This window comes from Apodemus sylvaticus, chromosome 4 (genome assembly GCF_947179515.1).
Source record: "Apodemus sylvaticus chromosome 4, mApoSyl1.1, whole genome shotgun sequence".
In the NCBI taxonomy this organism is placed as follows: Eukaryota; Metazoa; Chordata; class Mammalia; order Rodentia; family Muridae; genus Apodemus; species Apodemus sylvaticus.
The window spans coordinates 67,900,438-67,919,517 of record NC_067475.1 but is presented as its reverse complement, the minus strand read 5'-3'; the positions used below and the strand labels follow the sequence as shown (position 1 = coordinate 67,919,517).

Below are 19,080 nucleotides of genomic sequence, written 5' to 3'. Positions count from 1 at the left end.
CCCATGAAGGCCAGTAGAGGGCATCCGATGCCCTAGAACTGGAGCTATAACCAGTTGTGAATCACATGGGTGCTGAGAACTGAACCTGGGTCCTCTGTAAGATCAACAAGTTCTCCTAAGAGCTGACCCATCTCTCCAGCCTTTAGCCCCACTTTTGAGACTGACTGGGACCTGGACCAGGAGCTCATGAATTTGCATTGGCTGGCCTGAAATCCAGAGATCTGCATGTGTCTGTCTGCCTGGTCCTGGGATTACAGACGTGCAAGGTGAGCCTAGAGTTTTACCTGGGTTCTGAGGATCCAAACTTGGATCCACAGGCTTGGATAGAAGGCATTTTACTAATGAGGCATCTCCTTTGCTCCTTTTCAGTGTTTCTATTTTGAGACATGGTCTCATTACGTTGCCTAGAATGGTCTTGATTTCTTCCTGCCTCAGCCTCCCAAGTAGTTCGTGTTGCAGGCCTGTCCTGCCAGGCCTGGCTATCATAATTTATTTAAATTGGTCTCCAAACTGATGAACAATGGGGATGTTTCTAATTTTCAGCATTTGAAAATATTTTAAAGAGAGAAAAGACACCAATTAAAGAAGGGAGAACGCTGGGCAGTGAGGAGTGTTTCTACACAGAGCCCCTGGCACTTCCGTGCTGAGGAGCCTCCCCGCACTTGCCCAAGCTACAGAGTGAGCTTTTATGGGTGTGTGTGTGTGTGTGTGTGTGTGTGTGTGTGTATGTGTGTGTGTGTGTGTGTGTGTGTGTGTGTGTACATGCAAACCCTTGAGTCTGTGTGCAGAACTGAGGTATGACGTAGGAGCTGTGCATTTCTCACAGGGATGGATCGAAGCTCGCCGTCTCAGCCACTCCATCCGTTGAAGACTGCCTAGGAGAAAGCTGTCTTAGATGAGAAGACCACGCAGCCCTCAGCAAATGCATTCTTTCTTATGCCTGGTCATCACTGTGTCGGATCCAAAGTTGACCTGTGATCTCTGTTTCTGCAGGCTCCCTTGCCATAAAAAGAAACATGAAGTATGGGGCTGGAGAAATAGCTCAGCACTGGCTGCTCTTCCAAAGGACCCAGGTTCAAATCCCAGCACCCACATGGTAGCTCCTGACTGTCTATAACTCCACTTTCAGGGATCTGACCTCCTTACACAGATATACATGAAAGGCAGAACACAACATCAATGTAAATAAAATTTAAAAAATGAAGTATTTTAAAAACACACATGCATACAAAATAGACTTACTTAGAGGACAGATGAGAACACAGCCCTTTGTTTGAGGACATCTCCTTTTAATTTATGTACACCATGTCCTCTCTCTGCTGATGACGGAAGAATTGGTTTTAGTGCAGCAGTTAGCAGTTGGGTGATCTTGGGTACCATGGTCAAGTGATTCCCAGCTAACTCGAGTGTTAGAGAAACTTAAGGAGACAGTGGATGGGAAAGGACCTATTTACTTTTACTTTTTTGGAAAGCTTTGCCAGAATGGAGTTTAGAAAGACAAGTGAAATGGAACCAAAGATGGTAGGTAGATGCAAACATATCCTATTCTTTCCCAGAGTGGGACTCCTGCATCAGCCTTTCGCTGAACATCCTTGAAAAGGGCTATCCTTTGGGGGAATTCATATCATTATTTCTGTTTTTGAAAACATGGTGTGTGTCTATGTGAGCACGCATGTATTTGGAAGCCAGAGGTCAACCTTGGTCACCTCAAAATGGTGCTGTTTTTAGTCACTGTCTACTTTGTCACATGAGACAGAGAGTTTCATTGATCTGCAGCTTGCAGAATGGGCTGGGCCAGGCTGGCCAGGGAACTCCCAGCACCCACCCACTTCATCGGTTTCTGCCTCCCAGAATGCCAAGCACTTAACAACTGACCCATCTCCTTTACCCCGGTTCCTGTTTATGATTCAGCTCTTTATGGTTGGCAAAGAAACCTTAACAAGAGCCGTATCTAACTGGACCTCCTAGCAAACCTTCCAGAAGGCCCATTTCGTTCTCCTGTAAGACACCAGAGACAGGTATAAGGGACCAAGTCTTGGGGAGACAATCGTTAAGTAGCAGAGACCACAGAGCCATCATGTCTAGACCCTAGATGCCCCACTGATAGGCTGAGAACACACTGAAGTCACATAACGTCCCTCATCTTATGTCTTGGTTCCCAGTACAGCCTGTGCCATGGGGCTGACTGGGGCTGTGGCTACTGTCCAGAATCAAGAGTACACAGCCCCGGAGAAGACCAAAACTAAAGCCTGGCCGTTGTGTGTGATAAACCTGGCTGTTGCGGCTCAGGACCTCTGAGATGAGACACACCCTCCCTGTCCTCAGCCTGCTCTCGCCTGGAATTCCAAGTCTGTTCTCCAATCATCCTTTAAGATGCACTCCATCTCTGAGAAGTTCACATGTGTCTGTCAGCACAGTACACAGAGGCAGGGCAAGGAGGGTCACAAGCCAGGAGCTTAAGACCAGCCGTGCATGGGGTGGACATGACTAATTCCCTTTTTTTTTTTTAAATGAGGAAGTAGATTTAGGAATTGAGAATTGTCTAATGTCAAACAACTGCTAAGAAACAGCCCAGTGGGAGCCCCGCCTTCCAGACAGCCCGGCCTTCTGCTAATACACTTGATCACTTTAAAGTGCTGTGCGATTCTTCTTTTCACAGTCAGAATGGCTAATTCCTTGCAGGTACTTGCTGCACACATTTCCCGAGCCGAGCACCCGTCTGATGTGCTCTCTATCTAGTTGGAAGAAAGGAAATAGACAAGCAGTAACATTGGGGGGTGGGGGGCAGGAATGGACGCCTTTCCATCCGGAGACATTTCCCCTCTGAGCATGTGGCACTGGGGGTGGAGCCGGGCCCGGTGTGTGTTAGCCACTGACCCGGGCCCCTCATACTTCTTAAGCTGATTTTAAGACAGATTATCACTATGTTGCCCAGGCTTGACCTCAAAAATCCCATGCTTGGGATTCTCCTTCTTTGGCTTTCTAATTAGCTGGGACTATAAAGTACACGGCGTGCTTGGCTTTTAATTAAAAAAAATTATTTATTTGTTTGTTTGGTTGTTTATGTGCGTGTGCTCACAAGTGTGCATGGAGGTGGTGCGTGATTGATATGTGGCCGTCAGAGGATAGCGATCCGAAGGTGATTCTCTCCCTCCACCATTTTGGCAGCAAGAGCCTCTACTGGAGCCATCTCTGGCCCCTACCGTGCTTTGGCGGCCACATGACAGCAATGTCTTCTCCAAAGTTACTGACCACACTAAGTTCTATAAAAACTGAGGGAAGAAGCCACACATGCCTATTCACACACACTCGCGTGTAATCACACACGCTCGTGTGTAATCCGCCTCCTCCCAGCGGAGAGCATCCCAACTCCACATTTTAACAAATAACTGGCATTTTCTTGGCATGTTAGTCTGCAGGAAATTGCAGGCTGTCATGTTGTAGTTCCTCCTCAGAGAATGCCACGCAGATTACAGTGGTAAGCTACGCTGTTGGCACTGCCCAGCACCCCGATGGCTTTTTCCTTACCAGACACGTTTGCTAAAGCTTACTTCAGTATCATGTGGGCAGAAAAGAATTCATAGTGACTCACTTAAACAGCTCTTCTCCACCCCCAGGCCTGAACCCGGGCTCTGCAATGCTGCCTATAGCTCTTCCACTGAGCTCTAGGCCCAGCCCAACTAAACTAAAAGTCAAATTATTTTGCTGTGGTCTTAGCATAGTCTTGGCTCACCTGCAATTCACTATGTAGACCAGGCTGGCCCAGAGCTCACAGAGACTGATCTGCTTCTGGGGTTCAGTATTTTTTTTTTTTTTTTTTTTGGTCTCTTTATCCTCGTGGTTCTCCACATCAACATGAAATTAAAGCAGACTCTAAAAGAGAGATGCGACAAACTGATCAAAAATTAAACAGGGCAATGTGTAGAGGGCATGAGAGTTAGGATTTTACAACAACAGTAAGATACCCCTTCTGAGATACCCACCGAGTCGTCTGGCCTCCGTCCCCGTCTACAGGGAGTACAGCCTCCAGGAGCCAGAACCAGGAGTCAGGTGTCTGGCCTGGAAAACTGAGGTTGACTCTGATGTGAAAACTCTCCTAGCATTGCAAGATTCTGGATTTGATCTCCAGTACTGAAAAAAAAAGTATATTCTATTTTTAAGTGAGGAAACAAACAAACAAATAAACAAGCAACCCCCCGCCCCCTTGAATTTCTCATCTCAACTGCTTGTGGTTCTTTGGTGCTGCTCATATTTATAATTTTGTGCAGCAGAACCCAGGACTTCTTCACTTGGCAATAGTGAATGAAATCAGACCCACTGATGAGCAGTTCCATGCAACTACTGCTGTATTTTCTGTCCTCCGAACCTGGCCACTCGATGCCTCATGGAGGTGGAGTCTGAGCGTCTGTCTTTCTGTGACTTGTGCTTCTCACTTCATGACAGTGCATCCGTGCTGTGGAGCACGGCAGGATTTCTCCCTCAAGTGTTCACATCACAGTTTGTGTGGGGTGCATGGCAGGATTTCTCCCTCAAGTGTTCACACACAGTTTGTGTGGGTGTACATGTATGTGTGGACACACATGTTCGCCCATGTGGGTAGAGGCCAGAGGTCACCCATGGCTGTACTTCCTCATCAGTCTTGTGTTTTAAGACAGGGATCCTCAGCTAGGCTGGCTGGTGATATCTGCCTTCTGGGGGCTGAGATTACAAGCATAAGACACCAAGTCTGCATTTTACATGGGCTCTGGGGACTGAACCCAGGTCCCCAGACTTCTGTGGCAAGTACTTTACCAAATGAGCCATCTCCCAGCCCTGTCATTATTTTACACATGCGCTCATCCCTGACCACTGGAATAACCTGTGATCACCTCACCCCTTCTTCTTCTTCTTCTTGGTTTTTCGAGACAGGATTTCTCTGTGTCCTGGAACTCTCTCTGTAGACCAGGCTGAGCTGAAACTCAGAGATCTGCCTGCCTCTGCCTCCTGAGTGCTGGGATTAAAGGCGTGTGCCACCATTGCCCAGCTGTTAAAAGATTTATTTATTATTTTATGTAAGTATACTGTAGCTGTCTTCAGACACACCAGAAGAGGGCATCAGAACCCATTACAGATGGTTGTGAACCACTATGTGATTGCTGGGATTTGAACTCAGGACCTTCGGAAGAGCAGTCAGTGCTCTTACCCACTGAGCCATCTCACCATCCCTGGGCTGATTCTTTGTTTTAAAAATTATTTGAGTGGGTACCTTGTCTGCATGTATGTTCACCATTTACACGTCTACTCTCTAAATCCAGAAGACTGGAGTTACAGATAGTCATGAGCTGTCTGTCATGTGGGTGCTGGGAATTGAACCCTGGTCCTCCAGAAGAGCGGCCAGTATTCTTAATCATTGAACCAGCCCCTGGCAATCCCCTTTTTAATTTGCAAGGAACTATTACATACTTTTCTTTGTTGTTACCAACAATGCACAAGGGTCCAGGTTTCTGAGAATTTGTGGCTTCTTATGGGGGTAGCTATGAGTGGCCTCCGTGTGCCTGCCTGTGCGTGGGTGGGTCACTCACACACTCAGCCCCATGCGATCATCTGTTTGTCCCTGGGGGTATCACGTGCCATTAGTCAGTCAAACTCTATGAGTCAAGCCCTTGGCTGGTCCTTTAATTTTTCTGGCCATTAAAATAATTGTGATGCCTTGGTGGGTCTGGTAGCTCCTGGTCCCCAACGGAACAGGGAGTCGGAGTCTATCGCCTTTGTCAATAATCCTGTTACTACCGCCGTCTCTGGACTGCAGATACCACCATGAGTTTGGCGATGCTTAGTTCTCACTGTGGTGGAGCACATGGTGTGTGTGTCTTCTGTGAATCATAATCCATGGTTAGCATTCCAACCCGGCCCCTCAAGAGTCTCATGTATCCAGACCAGCCACAAATTCCATAAGTAGCTGAGGATGACCTTAAACTTCTGACCCTCCACTTCCACCCTCTGAGTGCTAGGATTACAATGCAGGCTTGTACCGCCCTGCTGATTTTATGTGGTACAGGAGATGGAACCCAAGGTCTTATCCATGTTAGGCAAGCATTCATCAAGGAAGGGTTCAGAGGAAACTGGAAGTCAAAAATCTTCAGGGCCGGGCTAGAGAGAAGGCTCAGGGGTTAAGAGCACCAACTGCTCTTCCAGAGGTCCTGAGTTCAATTCCCAGCAACCACACGGTAGCTCACAACCATCTGTAATGGGATCTGATGTCCTCTTCTGGTGTCTGAAGACAGCTACAGTGTACTCATATAAATTTAAAAAAAACTTTTAAAAAAATCTTCAGGGCCCAATATGGTGGCACATACCTGTGATTCCAGCCACTTAAGGGGTGAAACTGGAAGCTCAGATCTGGACCTTTCCAATGCTCTCTGAGTTTTCCTTCAAGTTTGCTTATAAACTTGAAGGTTGCCTTTATGCTTCTTGTTTGTGATATCGTATCAACACACAGCAAGAGGGCAGTGGCAGTTGCAGTCTGCACCCAGAAGAGACCTCCAGTCTACAGGTCTCTTCACTGTCTGCTAAGTTACCACAGACAATGGTTTTATCTGTCACTCTACCCCTACATGACATGGGAACCTCTCTCAGTCTCCAGTATGTTTCCTGCCTGCCTGCCCCAGTCTTGCCCACTGTCCTCACGGTCCTTCTCGCTTGCATCTGCAGCTGGTCACAATGGCAACCACTCCGGTTTTAGGCTTAAACGATGGCGACCTTCTACTTCCCCAAACCAGTCTCTTGTTTTACTGTGTATTGCGGATCTTGGCTTCGGGAACAAGCATTGTTAATTCCTCAGATCTTGTCCTGGAACTCACTCTGTAGACCAGGGTGGCCTTGAACTCACAGAGACCTGCCTGCCTCTTCTTCCTGCCTGCTGGATCTAAAGGTGTGTGCCACCATTGCCGGCTTCCTCCATCTTTTGGGCTTCACTGGACCACTGCTCTCTGGGTTGGCTGTTTTGCTTTCAGTTGTCAGGTTTGGATGAAGCTGTGGAGGTTCAGGGTCTCTCACTTAGGATGCTAGCTGAGGCTTCTCACATGCAGCTGAATTTTAAGAGAGAGCAGAAAGTGTAAGATCCCTTAGGGACTAAGCAAGGTCTGGAACTTCCACAGAGAAACTCACATCAAGCAACAGCCCTGCCTTGAACATGGAGAGAGCATCAAATCTCTCTCGTAACGGAGCCCAGAGGAGGTCCACCAAGAGCTTTAGTTAATAACCCCTTTGCCACCTCAGCTGGTGGAAGCCGGCAAGAGACCAAGCCCGCTTCAGCATCTGCACAGAGTCCTCTAGTTCTAGCTGCCTGCTTCCCACCCCCACAGACGCTCAGCCTAGCACAGGAGAGGAGAGCCCTTCCAGGAATCATAATGCATGGTTAGCACCCCCACTTCCATGGTTAGCACCCCCACTTCCATGGCTGTTTTGCCACCTAAAGGATTTGAGGAGGAAAGGGCTTTTGAGACTATTTTAAATTACATCTTTTGGTGTGTCTGTGCATGGATATATGCACATGAGTGCAGGTACCAATGGAGGCCAGTAGAGGGCGTCGAATCTCCTAGAGCCATAGTTACAGATGGTTGTGAGCTGCCTGGGTGCAGATCTTGGGAACTGAACTCAGGTCGTCTGCAAGAGCAGTAGGTGTTCTTTACAACTCTCTCCAGCATTTAGGAGGAAGGACTTCTTGTTCTCCCAGTTTTACTATCTTGAAGAATGAAATGCAAGGATGAGATTAAGTAGAGTAATTCTGAGAGAAAGGAGTAGTCACTGAGTTCTTCCAAGGCAGTAGAGAGGATGGGGACTGAGGTTGAGGGACCAGCAGTCACCACCCAGGCCATGCTGCAGACCCAGATTCTAGGGCTACTTTTCTGAGTCCCTCTTCTTCGTAAAGGTGCACCAGCCCTTGTGCTGATGACATAGGGGTAAGCTAGGAATCTGTAACCCTCGAGTCCAGGCCTGGCTCGAATGTGCCATCCTCCTGCCTCAGTCTTCTAATGCACCACCATGAATGGCTGGGAACCTAAATTCTCCAACTGCTCCCCAACTTAAATTTTTTTCTCACACTGGTTAACTCTCCAGCATCCCATTTTTAACCAGGTCCTCCTAATTTTTACATTCTTCTTGTCCTTGCTTCAACCAGGGAGTTACAGTGTGGTTGGACTGGGATATACACACGGCTTTCTGACCCCAGCCTCTGTTTCCCACGTGGAACTGGACTGCACTAATTGACCTCGAGGGTCTCGGCTGAGCTAAGTTGGGTGTTTGTTAGATCTCGTTAGGGTTGTAATTAGTGCAGGGAATCTAGGTCAGAGGCAACCAGTTGAAGTGATGGTCTCCTGGGGCATGAATAAAGGTGGGAAGGAGCAGACACATTCCGGGGTGGGGTGAAGCAGGGACAGGGGACAGTTGGGCTCATGGTATGCCCAGAGACACAGGGTCATGTGCAGAAAAGCACTCAACCCTGCGTGTGTGTGTGTGTGTGTGTGTGTGTGTGTGTGTGTGTGTTCGCTCCTGCTTTTACTCGGGTTTCCTTCCAACCTCTCCATATATGGTGTGGCTCTAGAGCAGGCCGGGGATTGGCTGCTGTTGTTGGGAGACTGGGAGGTAGGAGAAAAGCAGAAAAGGAAACCCAGGGTAGGGAGGGAGGGGAGAGTGATAGCCAGGCTTCAAGGCTGCAGAAGGGCCGCTAGCCCGTGAGGCCTAGAGAGAGCCTTCTGGGGTGGGTTCTAGGGAGAAGCGAGGCGCAGCTCCTGCTGGCAGGGGCTTAGGGCTGTGGGTGGGGATGGCACGCGGCTGTTCCCTAGGATAAAAACCCTAGGCTTGCCAGTTTGTTTAGGGCGGGAGCAGGGACAGAGGGTCAGAGAAACTTGGGTCCCCCCCCCCTCTTTTCACCCTAGACAACATCCAGCTAAGCAGTGGAAATCATATGCAAATTAACTCATTAGCTTTCCAGGCCAACCCCTCAGCCGGCTTCCTAATGAGGGAGCTGTAGATTGTACCTTCACAGACTCTCCCAAACCCTCCTCAACAACTTATGGAGAGAAACAGGCCGCGCTAAGAGGCGATCATTGAAATATGAGTGAAGCATCCCGTGCTTCAATTTACCTGCCTCGACTCACCACCCCGGGTTCAACTCCGTGGCCTGGATCCCCCTCCCCCCATCCTGGGGCCTCCCAGAGGAGTTTCCCAGTCCTGTTCATTTGGGTGAGAAGAGCGAGGCAGGCTGTCGGGAGGGGGGGGGCATGAACAGCCCGAGACTGTCTGTCGGCAGCGTCCAGGAGCAAGCCAACCTCCCCTCCCACCCCAAGACAACCACGGGGCTTGAGAGTGTGGAACAGCAGAGGAAGAGGGCGCCAGGACGGCTTGCCGGGATCCCGTCTCGGGTGGCTAGGTTCAAAACATTTTTACATGACCAGAAATCTTGCCGGCAGCCGCCCACCAGCAGCGTAGAATTTCGGTTGCTTTTCTGGTGTGAAGCCAGGCTTTGTGTGAAGCTCCGAAATGGTCGCGGACCGGGAATCGCGCTTTTCCCCCTTCGCAGCTGTCTGCAGCGCTGTGCGCCGCGGTACCTCGAATGCCCTCCTCAGAGGGAGGAGAGGGACGGGCGTGGCGAGCGGCCCATTCAAGGGTGTGAAGTAGAGCGGCAGCGATCGATCGATCAATGGATCGATCGGCCCTGTGGCCTGGGCCTCATTCAAACTGTGCTCTGGCCTCCCGAGTTTCCTGTTCACCACTCATTGAGCCGAAGTGGTCACAGCAGCCTTTGAAGCCACGGTGGAAGACAAGCGTGGACCACAGACCACGGGCTGCGCGTCCCAGTCCACAACTCTAGTTTCCGGAGGAGAAACAAGACTCTTATCAAGCCAGTTTTGCCCAGGGCCTGTTAACCAAAAAGTGAGAGTTGGAACTAGAATTCAGATCCAGGATCGTTTATCACTGGCCGCCGAGCGGGTGCAGGGACGCAGGGCTGCGGGCTGGGTGGCCCGGCGTCAGCTCTTCTTGGTCTCTAGAGAGTCCTGAGCTTTTCTGCTGTTGCTCATCTGTGTTCCTCCAATGTTTGCCATGTCTGCCGTGTGTGTGTGTGTGTGTGTGTGTGTGCGCGCGCGCTCATGCCTGTGCGCTCACACGTCCACGTGTGCGTCCCTTCCCTGGAGATGACTGGCATGTTAGGACACATATGTCATTATTGTCTTGTCTTTTTCTTCATTTTGTGGGGGCGACAAGGAAGAGAAAATGGAAAATGCTGATCAAACGAGAAGATAGGAAGGCAGAGCGCGTGTCATTTTAACCCAGCTTTCAGTATCTGCGGCAATGGGTGGCTCTGAAGACCAAGGCTAGGGTTGTGGAAAGCGGAGCTGGTGATGGGGACAGGAAACCTGCTTCCCTCACTTTGTCACGAGAGTCTGGGGACCCCAGTAAGGTGATACTTTGCGTACTTTCCATGGTTCAAGTATAAAACTTGTGTCCCCAGGCTTGATCTGGGGAAAACTTTGGTGACAGTGAGAGGCGGGGACTATGACAAGTGTCCCTCTGCCAGCAGGCTGGAGAGATGGCTCAGTGGTTAGGGAATGTGCTGAGGTCAGATCACTAGTACTCACGTGTGCCTGAAAACCCAGAATCCTTTTCCTCAAGATGCTTTAACTTGAGCTTTAACTCCCCCAAATCGTTTACAAGGCTGGAGATCTGAGGGGTCCCCCCAAGCCCTCACTCTCCTCAGCCTGGGCCCCTGGAGCCTGTCTGTCTTTATCCTTTCTCTTTCAACAAGGAACTTCTAGAACACCCTGGTAGCCAGGGTGAGACTTCAGGAGGATCAAGGACAAGGGACACACCCCTCTATTTTTAACCCCTTGTTTGCCTGATGCAAGAGGCTCTATGACCCTTTAACTCCCAAATCATTCAGATCTTGCCTTCCTTCCTTCCTCTTACCACTTGGGCGAGCCTGCGAGGAAGCCAGGCAGGCAGGCAGGCAGGCAGGCAGGCAGGGGCACGGGGAGGGCTGGGCAGTGTCGGGAGGTCGGAGGGAGGTGGGCAGGGTAGAAGGAGCCCTTGCTTGGCAGAAAGAGGAAGCTGGGTGCAGGTCTGGTCTCCCCTCCTTCCCACACAGCCTCCGTCACAAGCCAGTTTCATCTTAGTTCAGTCCCCAGTTCATGTTTCTCCACCCCGGTCAGAGGACCCGTCTAGTCAAGTTTGTATCTTCGGATCCTTGGGAGGGAAAGGGAGCCCTTGAATAAGAAAAGCAAGAAGCAGCTCAGCCTTGCTGGAGAAGGCACAGGGCCTCACACTGCTGGGTCACCACCACGCGCTGAGCCCCGGCCGGCCCTGGGGAGTGAGGATCTTACTGGCCCTCTGTACACCCCTTGGTGAGAGGCCGGTGTTTGGCTGGGAGGCTTGAATTCCGCATATGCTCCTCAGGGCTCGGGTGAATGTCACTTCTCTTATGGCATGGACAGGTGGCACTGGCCCCTGTGTCCCTAGAACTCAAGTTGCAAAGCTGAAATTTCAGCCTCAGAGTGAGAAGCCGGGACATCCGAGGAGACCTTGTTGCCTGCTCATTCTAACCCAGATGCTCGGGTACATCCGGGACGGACGATCCCTACTGTGCTAGGGGAGGGGCCTATGCACATCGAAAGGCCTGCCTGTGTTATTGTTTGTACAGGTGAGAGCTCTATACTCGGGCCCAAGGCGCAGTCTGACTAGGGAGTTGACATGGGAGGTCGGTAGGAAAAAGCCACAGTGGGTGAGGCAGCAGCAAAAGCAATGGACTTGATTTTTTTTTTTTTTTTGATTGAGGTAAATAAAAAAGCTTTATCCTGCAACATTTGGAGATTAAGAGTCTGTGCCCCCCCAATTCCAGACTGAGCCGCGCTTTCACATCAGGCTCTTCCGGTATTGACTGTGCTGGGAGGCCTGCCTGAGGTGGGAGTCGGGGGTCTGCAGGTCCATCTGCCTGTACAGGTCCCTCAGCTCCCTGACTTCCTGCAGCACCCTCTTGGCCTGGCTCCAATTGGACGAAGCCTCTCCCAGCAGCCTCTCTGTCTCCAGCAGCAGCTGCTCCGACTCCGAGTCGGGTGGAGACTGTGGGGGGTCCTTGGCCTTCCGCTTGCCATCGAGTCCCTGAACCTCTGCCAGCAGCTCCTGAGTCTTCTCCAGTTTCTGTGCTACCAGGTCCTGGATCCGGGACAGCTGCCCCGGCTGCGGCTGCGAGGGGACAGGGGCGGGAGTCTCCTCAGCTTGGAGGTGGAGAGGGCGGGCTGGGGCAGTGTCCCTCCGGGATAGAATCTCCTCCAGGGAGGCACACCGGCTCTTCTCTGCGCTGGGTAACTTCTTCAGTGCTTGTGGGGTGTAGGGGGCTCCCTTGTCTGGTTTTCCCCAAGGCCGAGAAAAGCTGCCAGCCCGGTGGGAAGAGGGCTGAATCTTGTCTGAGTCCGCTCTCCGGCGGCTGCCCGCCAGCTGGGCCACAGACTTGTCCAGATCCACCCGAAAGCTCTCGGCGCAGGAGGCTGGCTCCTCAGGGGAAGGGTCTTCCTCTTGGATCAGGTCTAATGTTAGCATCCCGTCTGAGGTAGAGGTCGAAGCCTGGGAAAGAGCCATGAAGGAAGGCAGTGAATGAATAATGCAAGCTGTGGCCCCTCCCCGAAAGGGGACCCCGAACTCCAACTGAGACCCTCTCCTCTGCTGGCTGATTCCTTTGATGATTTGAACTTCTTTGTTTTGCTTTTCTGTAACTTACCCTTTCCTGCATCGTGTCTGTTCTCTGCTCAACTACAAGCGCCACAGGGAGTGTTACATCTGTGCTGTAGACTCTTAAGTCTCATAGGGATGGCCTACGTGTCACAGTAAGATCCAGACAGACAGACGGACAGAGGATGCTCCTCTGCCTACATTCTCTTAGACACATGCCTTAGCTCCGCTCTGATAGCTGAACTCTGAATCCTTGCCTTGTAATGAACCTTCTTCTTTATTTATATTTTATGTATATTGGTGCTTTGCCTACAGGTATGTCTGTCAGATCTTGGAGTTACAGTTATGAGTTGCCACATGGGTAGTGGGAATTGAACTGGGTCCTCTAGAAGAGCAGTCACTGCTCCCAACCACTGAGCCATCTCTCCAGCCCGTTGGTTGTTCCCTTAAGTATTGTAAGGAACAAAAGTGGTAAAGGGAATTCAGTATTTTCTGTGCTGTGGCGCATGCGTTGTTGTGACCACTTTCCTAAAGCAATCGCCATGGCCCCACTTTTCAGGCAGCCCAGAGACCATGGGTCCTCCTCAAGGCCTGCGGACTCCAAGGCCCGTGTTCTCCCTCCTGTGTGGACAGCCTCTCCCTAGACCTGGAGCAAGGCTGGGTGAGAGAAACCACTCCTTCATTTGGTAGAGGGTTAGCTGTGGGGCGTGTAGCACTTACCATCACCCTCAGAGTGGCCGGTCACCACACAGCAGTACACATCATTCTGAACACAACACTTCTGCTTTTCACTGTCCTAAGGGTCTTTCTCATTTCCTCAGAAGTTCTTGAGAACAGAGATGTCTGACTCGTGCTAGGTGCTGAGTAAGTAATTTTGATTTAGAGAAGTCAGGCAGGGTGGAGGCTGGAGAGGTCTCCTGAGCCTTTGATCCTAGCTTTAAGGGGACTCCTAACCATGCTCTTGCTCGTACGCAGCTGAGACAGACCAGCACGGAACTGGCCCCTGGGCAGTGTTTACTTCCTTACAGTTTTACATACCACAGCCATGAGGTGTCCCCGGGTTGGAGGACGGCGGGAGTGTTGGATTTTTGCTCTGTCTCGAGTAGGGGTGGGCAAGATAGCTGTCCTCCTCAACGGTGACCTGAAGAGATGCACTGTGAGTCACAGGGTTCCTTTAGGACTCCGTCCCAACTGAGTGACCCCTAACTGTCCTGGACTGGGAAACAGGCAGTCCCTTCCCCTGCTTCTGACAGGTGGAGGCTTTGCTGACACAGGTGACCCAAGACTAGATTAAGCCTTGTGAAGTGTGTGTGGGGTTTGACTCCGCAGAGAAAACACTTATGAGAGGAAACAGGGTGGGGGTGAGAGGGAACGACACAACAGGGCCTTTAAAGAAGCTGAGAAAGATCAGGACTTAGTGGCACATTCCTATAATCCTAACACTTGGGAGGCAGAGGCAGGCAGATTTCTGAATTCAAGGCCAGCCTGGTCTACAGAGGGAGTTCCAGGACAGCCAGGGCTACACAGAGAAACCCTGTCTCGAAAAACCAAACCAACCAAACAAAAAAGTCAAGAAAGCAAAACTGGGGGAAACTAAAGGGCCCCATACAACACCCCTCCTTGTCTAGTGAGCCACAGCGTGCTTTCCGCCCTGGCGCCCACCCCTCTTCCCACAGCAAGCCCCTGACCTCATCCAAGATACGGTTTTTAGCTCTGGTAATGGCAGAACTCAGGGCGTTGATCCATGACTCCTTCTCTTCAGGACTCACAGCCAGGAAGATGAGGTTGGGAGCCTGTGAGGGGAACAATCTTGTCTCAGCTAGGGTTTTACAAATAAATTATAACTGCCCCCCCCAAAGAAATGGTGTTGTCCCCACACCCCCCACCCTGCTCCTGGCAGGAGCGACCCTGCTTCTGGGATCATCATCAAAGACTGAAGGAACCCAGAGTCTGTTCCTGCAGAATGTGCAGGCTGTTTTAGAAAAGATGGAGGGGAGCTAAGAGGATGACACTGGAGACAGCTCGGTGTGACTGTGCTTAGGTAGGAGCGATCTTTGAATGTCTGAGGACACAGGGTGTGACAAGCATGGCTTCCCTGGCCTCCCTGGAACTTCAGACACACATCAGGGAAGAAGCAACGATAATGTTTCTCCCAAGAGAATACGTACATATGCACAGTAGGGTGTGTGTGTGTGTGTGTATGTGTGTGTGTATAAGCATGTGTATGGGAAAAAGAGAGAGAGAGAGAGAGAGAGAGAGAGAGAGAGCTTTCTTTATGGCTGAATAGGTTATAGGCTGACTTGCCCAGAGGAAAGGAAATGGTCAGATCATCCTGGGCCCTGCAGCCAGGGCCGCAGCGAGCGAGCGAGCGAGGGCGAGCCTACCGTGGTGCCCGGCTGTCTGCACCGGGCCAGGGTGAACTTGCTGTGATTTTTCTTGCTCCTGCTCTTGGATTTCCGGAGCTCTTCGCACTTCTCATAGTCACTCAGGTCAAACACCTCCTGACTGTTTTTCTCATCTTTTACCTGCGGGAGGTTGGGGTGTCATAAGGATAAAATTACTCTGCCTCTCCTCCAGAGGAAAGGGGAGGTGACAGCAGGAAGCCATCCCCCTAAGGTGTGTGCGTGGGGGATGGGACTGGGACCTGAGACCTTGTATGGGGTTCTGTTTCACCCACTCCCCACAATCTACCATCCCAGTGCCTCCCTCTACCCATGACCCCCTGTCTCTGAAGGACGCAGCATCCAAGTCCTTAAAGGGCCGTGGTGAATGGGCTACTCTGATCATTCCAAGTAAGGAAGACAAGCGTGACCACTAGGAGTCCAGGGAGGGGGAAAGGCAGCCGACATCTGGAAGGGACAAAGGGCTGCCTCTGGCCTCCGGGAATATTATGGTTCACAGAGTGCTCCTTTCCACCTGCTCTCTCTTGTAACGCAGGACATTACAGGAGACTTCCTGGTCAGCAGGCTATGCCCATCTTCCACTCGGTTGGGAATACCCCAGGAATGAGCGGGTCATCTTTCCCTGGGAAAAAGTTGAAACCAAGCGACGGTGTGTAAGGAGCCCATGTCTCCGCCCGCCGTCCGCCGGCAGACATCTGCCAGCCCGTGGCCGATCTGCCATCCTTCTGAATCGCTGAGCACATGTGCTGTGGGGGAGCGTGGGCAAAGTCCATGTCCTGCCATTTGTCTGGCAAGGGTTGGCTCTCCGGGCTTCTCCCCTCTCTGGGCCTCCCTGGTTTTTGGCTGGGAAGAGGGTCTTAAGCATTATGGTGGGCCTGGGACAAGAATCACGCCAGAACGATTCACAGCAATACGGCCGACCGGAACGTGGGATGATGCGGCAACCTCCTCTCCCGTGCCTTCCCCAGAGAGACTCTCAGCAGAGGCCAGAAAGCTCGGAGAGGAAAGGGCTGGGCGTGTGCAGCCAGGGGAAGGGACTCACTGTTCTGTTTCCCCAGGGGAGGGGAAGGGAAGGAAGGGAAGGGAAGGGAAGGGAAGGGAAGGGGAGGGGAGGGAAGGGAAGGGAAGGGAAGGGAAGGGAAGGGGAAGGGAAGGGAAGGGAAGGGAAGGGAAGGGAAGGGAAGGGAAGGGAAGGGAAGGGAAGGGAAGGGAAGGGAAGGGAAGGGAAGGGAAGGGAAGGGAAAGGAGCTCTCCTGGAGTGGACAAGGCTGATAAGGCTCTCTGGGAGTGGGAAGCATTGACTGTGGAAGGGCAAGGCTGGGTGAGGTAGGCAGCAGGATAAGTAGATGCCAGAGCCCAGGAAAGACAGACACCCTGGCACCTTGCTCTCTACTGTATTCTGTCTCTTCCTCACACAGAACTCCCAAAGTCTCCTTTATGACTACATCTTCCAAATTAACCCTTCTGTTGCAGCCCACAGATATATTAAGCATTGCTTTCAACAGAACTTCCTCTACTGTGAAGTCTCCTGAATGTGTGGACCTGTTCTTACCTCTAGCTCTTGATCAGATCAGTGAGCGGATACCCTTGGAGAGTTAGGAATGGCCCACAACACCCACGGGAGGGCTTCTCTAGAGGAAGAAGTTGTGGGAGACATTGCTTTCCCAAGAAAGGAGGACTGAAACCTAGGGCTTAGCAATGCTTCCTTTCTTTTTGTTTTTTCTATCAGCACGTAAACTGCAAATACACTATGCTTTGGGGGTTTACATCTTAGTCTAATGCTGCTTTTGTTTACGGGCCGGATAAACAGCCTGTGCTGGCAGCTTTGCCCTCAGCCCCTGCCCACTGGACCATGGAATTGGTTCTGAAGAAGGGTCACTGTAAGGTGCGGATCCCTCTTTTCCACTGCCCTTCCCAGCAGGGGCATCTGGCCCCAGGTCTAGTCAGATGCTCCTGAGTCAGAGGACAGCAGACACTCTAGGCTGAGGACAGCGGACACTCTAGGCTGAGGTCATCCTATCCTCTCTCTGCTCTGCATCCCTCCCTCACACACAGGTTTATTAACAAAGTAACTGTGTACATTTGTCCCCAGGTTCTGCCTTTTGGACAAATATAAGAAGGGAGAAAGGTTTTGTTTTGTTTCTGTAGCCTTCCACTGTCCTCTGGTTTCCCCCTCGGACATGTAGGAAGCCCTTCCTGATTGCCAACTACATTTCCTGGCATTATGAAGTTCGGGGAAGACAGGAGATAACACAGTGACACTTCGCTGCTGCTTTTACAATAAACAAAACAAAAGTAGAAAGCAAGAGAATCTTTGGGGGAGCGCTCTGTAGGATTTGAGAGCAGGTGGCAGGGGCCCTCAAGAGCAAACTCTGTCAAGTTTCCCTTAGCTTGCTCCCAAGGCTCTCCAACCATTAGGCCCCTCAAGAGGGACCTGACGGCTCAGCACTGTTTAGTTCTCTGCTCATCTTAGTAGTCTGCCTTCAGATGAGCACCTCTCTCTGGCTGCAAGTGTATCTGCTTCAACACCATAAAAGGCTTTATTTACCCAAACACAAGGGCAGAAAACAAGTGTCTGGTGACAAAAGCAGAACAGGTTAGAGCTAAGGGAGAACTTCCTACTTGGTCGGTTTTGGGTGAGAGAGTGCAGGCAAGGGAGGAAGGGCCAGTCTGAAAGGGACATGGACAGCCAGCCCACCATGATCAGACAGTCCTGGGGAAGCGAGTTCAGTTCTCAGCATCCTTGTCATTGAGTCAAGAGTTAGGGCTTCACCAAGGGAGAAAGGGGTCTGGATTCCACGACCTGGCTCTACATTCTGACCCCATGTGGGCTCCGGTTTCCTGTATAACTACAGAGCTAAAGCCACGGAGACACACAGCCGCCCACTGTCCTAACACCATTCCCCCTGTCTACAAATAAAGATGGGCAGAATATGAGTTCCTTGATTTTTTTCTGTTTACCCTTTAAGTGGAGTGGAAGGTGGGGAATGAGCCTGGTTCAGGATGAGCCTAGCTCCTACACAAATCCGTCTGCGGCGGATTCACAGCATCCACGGCCGCTCCAGCCCTGGTCCCAGGGACTGCCTGTCCAAGTTGTGTTTTCTATGATTTAAGGAGACTGCTACTCAGGGGACCTACATATGTCCCCAACCCCTCCTGCCGGAGGGGTAGGAACGCAAAGGGTGGTGGGCTGGGGTGGGGAAGACAGGAAGGGTCGAGGGATACGAATACCAGAGTGTTCCAACAGCAAATTAAACAAAAGCAAAAACAAATCCCACAAAACCCCCCAACCGTATTTTAGGGGGTCAGAATAGAGCGAGAGGCGGCGGACATTAGAACTTCTGAGAAAGGTGTCGGCAAAGGCACACCCAATAAGTAAACTCTTAAATCCCACTCAGGTTCTCTCACTCGGGGGGTGACTTTTCTCTGCAGACACAGGACTTTTGCGACCCCTGAACTTGCAGAGATGGAGGCGGGGCAAGCCGGAGAACTAGCCGCGGTGGGGACGGGGTCCCGACGGACGGACGGCTCGGGCACGGGCGCCTACCTCCTTCTCGGAGACGTAGAGCTGGTCGCCTTTCAGCACCACATAGCGGTTTTTCCAAATCTCCCTGAAAATCCCCTTCCCGCAGAATTTCCGGACCCAGCCGACCTTCTCGGGCGCCGCAGACTGATGGTTTCCATCCGGAGGCCCCTGCCCGGGGCGAGACGAGGAGCGGCGGCTCAGACGACTCTCCGCGCCCTCCCCGCCCCCCCGCCGGCCCCGGCCCCATTGTCCGCGCGCCGCGCACTCACCCGCTTGCCGGAGCCGCTCTTCTTCATGGCGGGATCGGGCGGCCGCGCCCGCTGCTCGCTCGGCGGCTCGCGCTAGCCGCAGGCCGGGCCCCCGCTGCCCCCGCCGCCCCCGCCGCCCATGCCCGCCCCCGCCGCACGGGCCCCGGCCACCGTCGCTGACGTCGCGGGCTCCGAGTGAAGGGCG

General features: G+C 51.8%; 1 protein-coding gene across 1 annotated transcript; it reads right to left on the bottom strand.

Moving 5' to 3' along the window:
* Positions 1–11,756: 11,756 nt before the first annotated feature.
* Plekho1 (pleckstrin homology domain containing O1) lies at positions 11,757–18,998 on the bottom strand. The gene is given in 7 exon segments (XM_052179725.1): positions 11,757–12,594; positions 13,738–13,806; positions 13,808–13,840; positions 14,388–14,492; positions 15,084–15,224; positions 18,649–18,795; positions 18,897–18,998. Coding segments are annotated over 7 exon segments (1,230 nt in total). The 5' UTR covers positions 18,924–18,998; the 3' UTR covers positions 11,757–11,886.
* Positions 18,999–19,080: the final 82 nt, after the last annotated feature.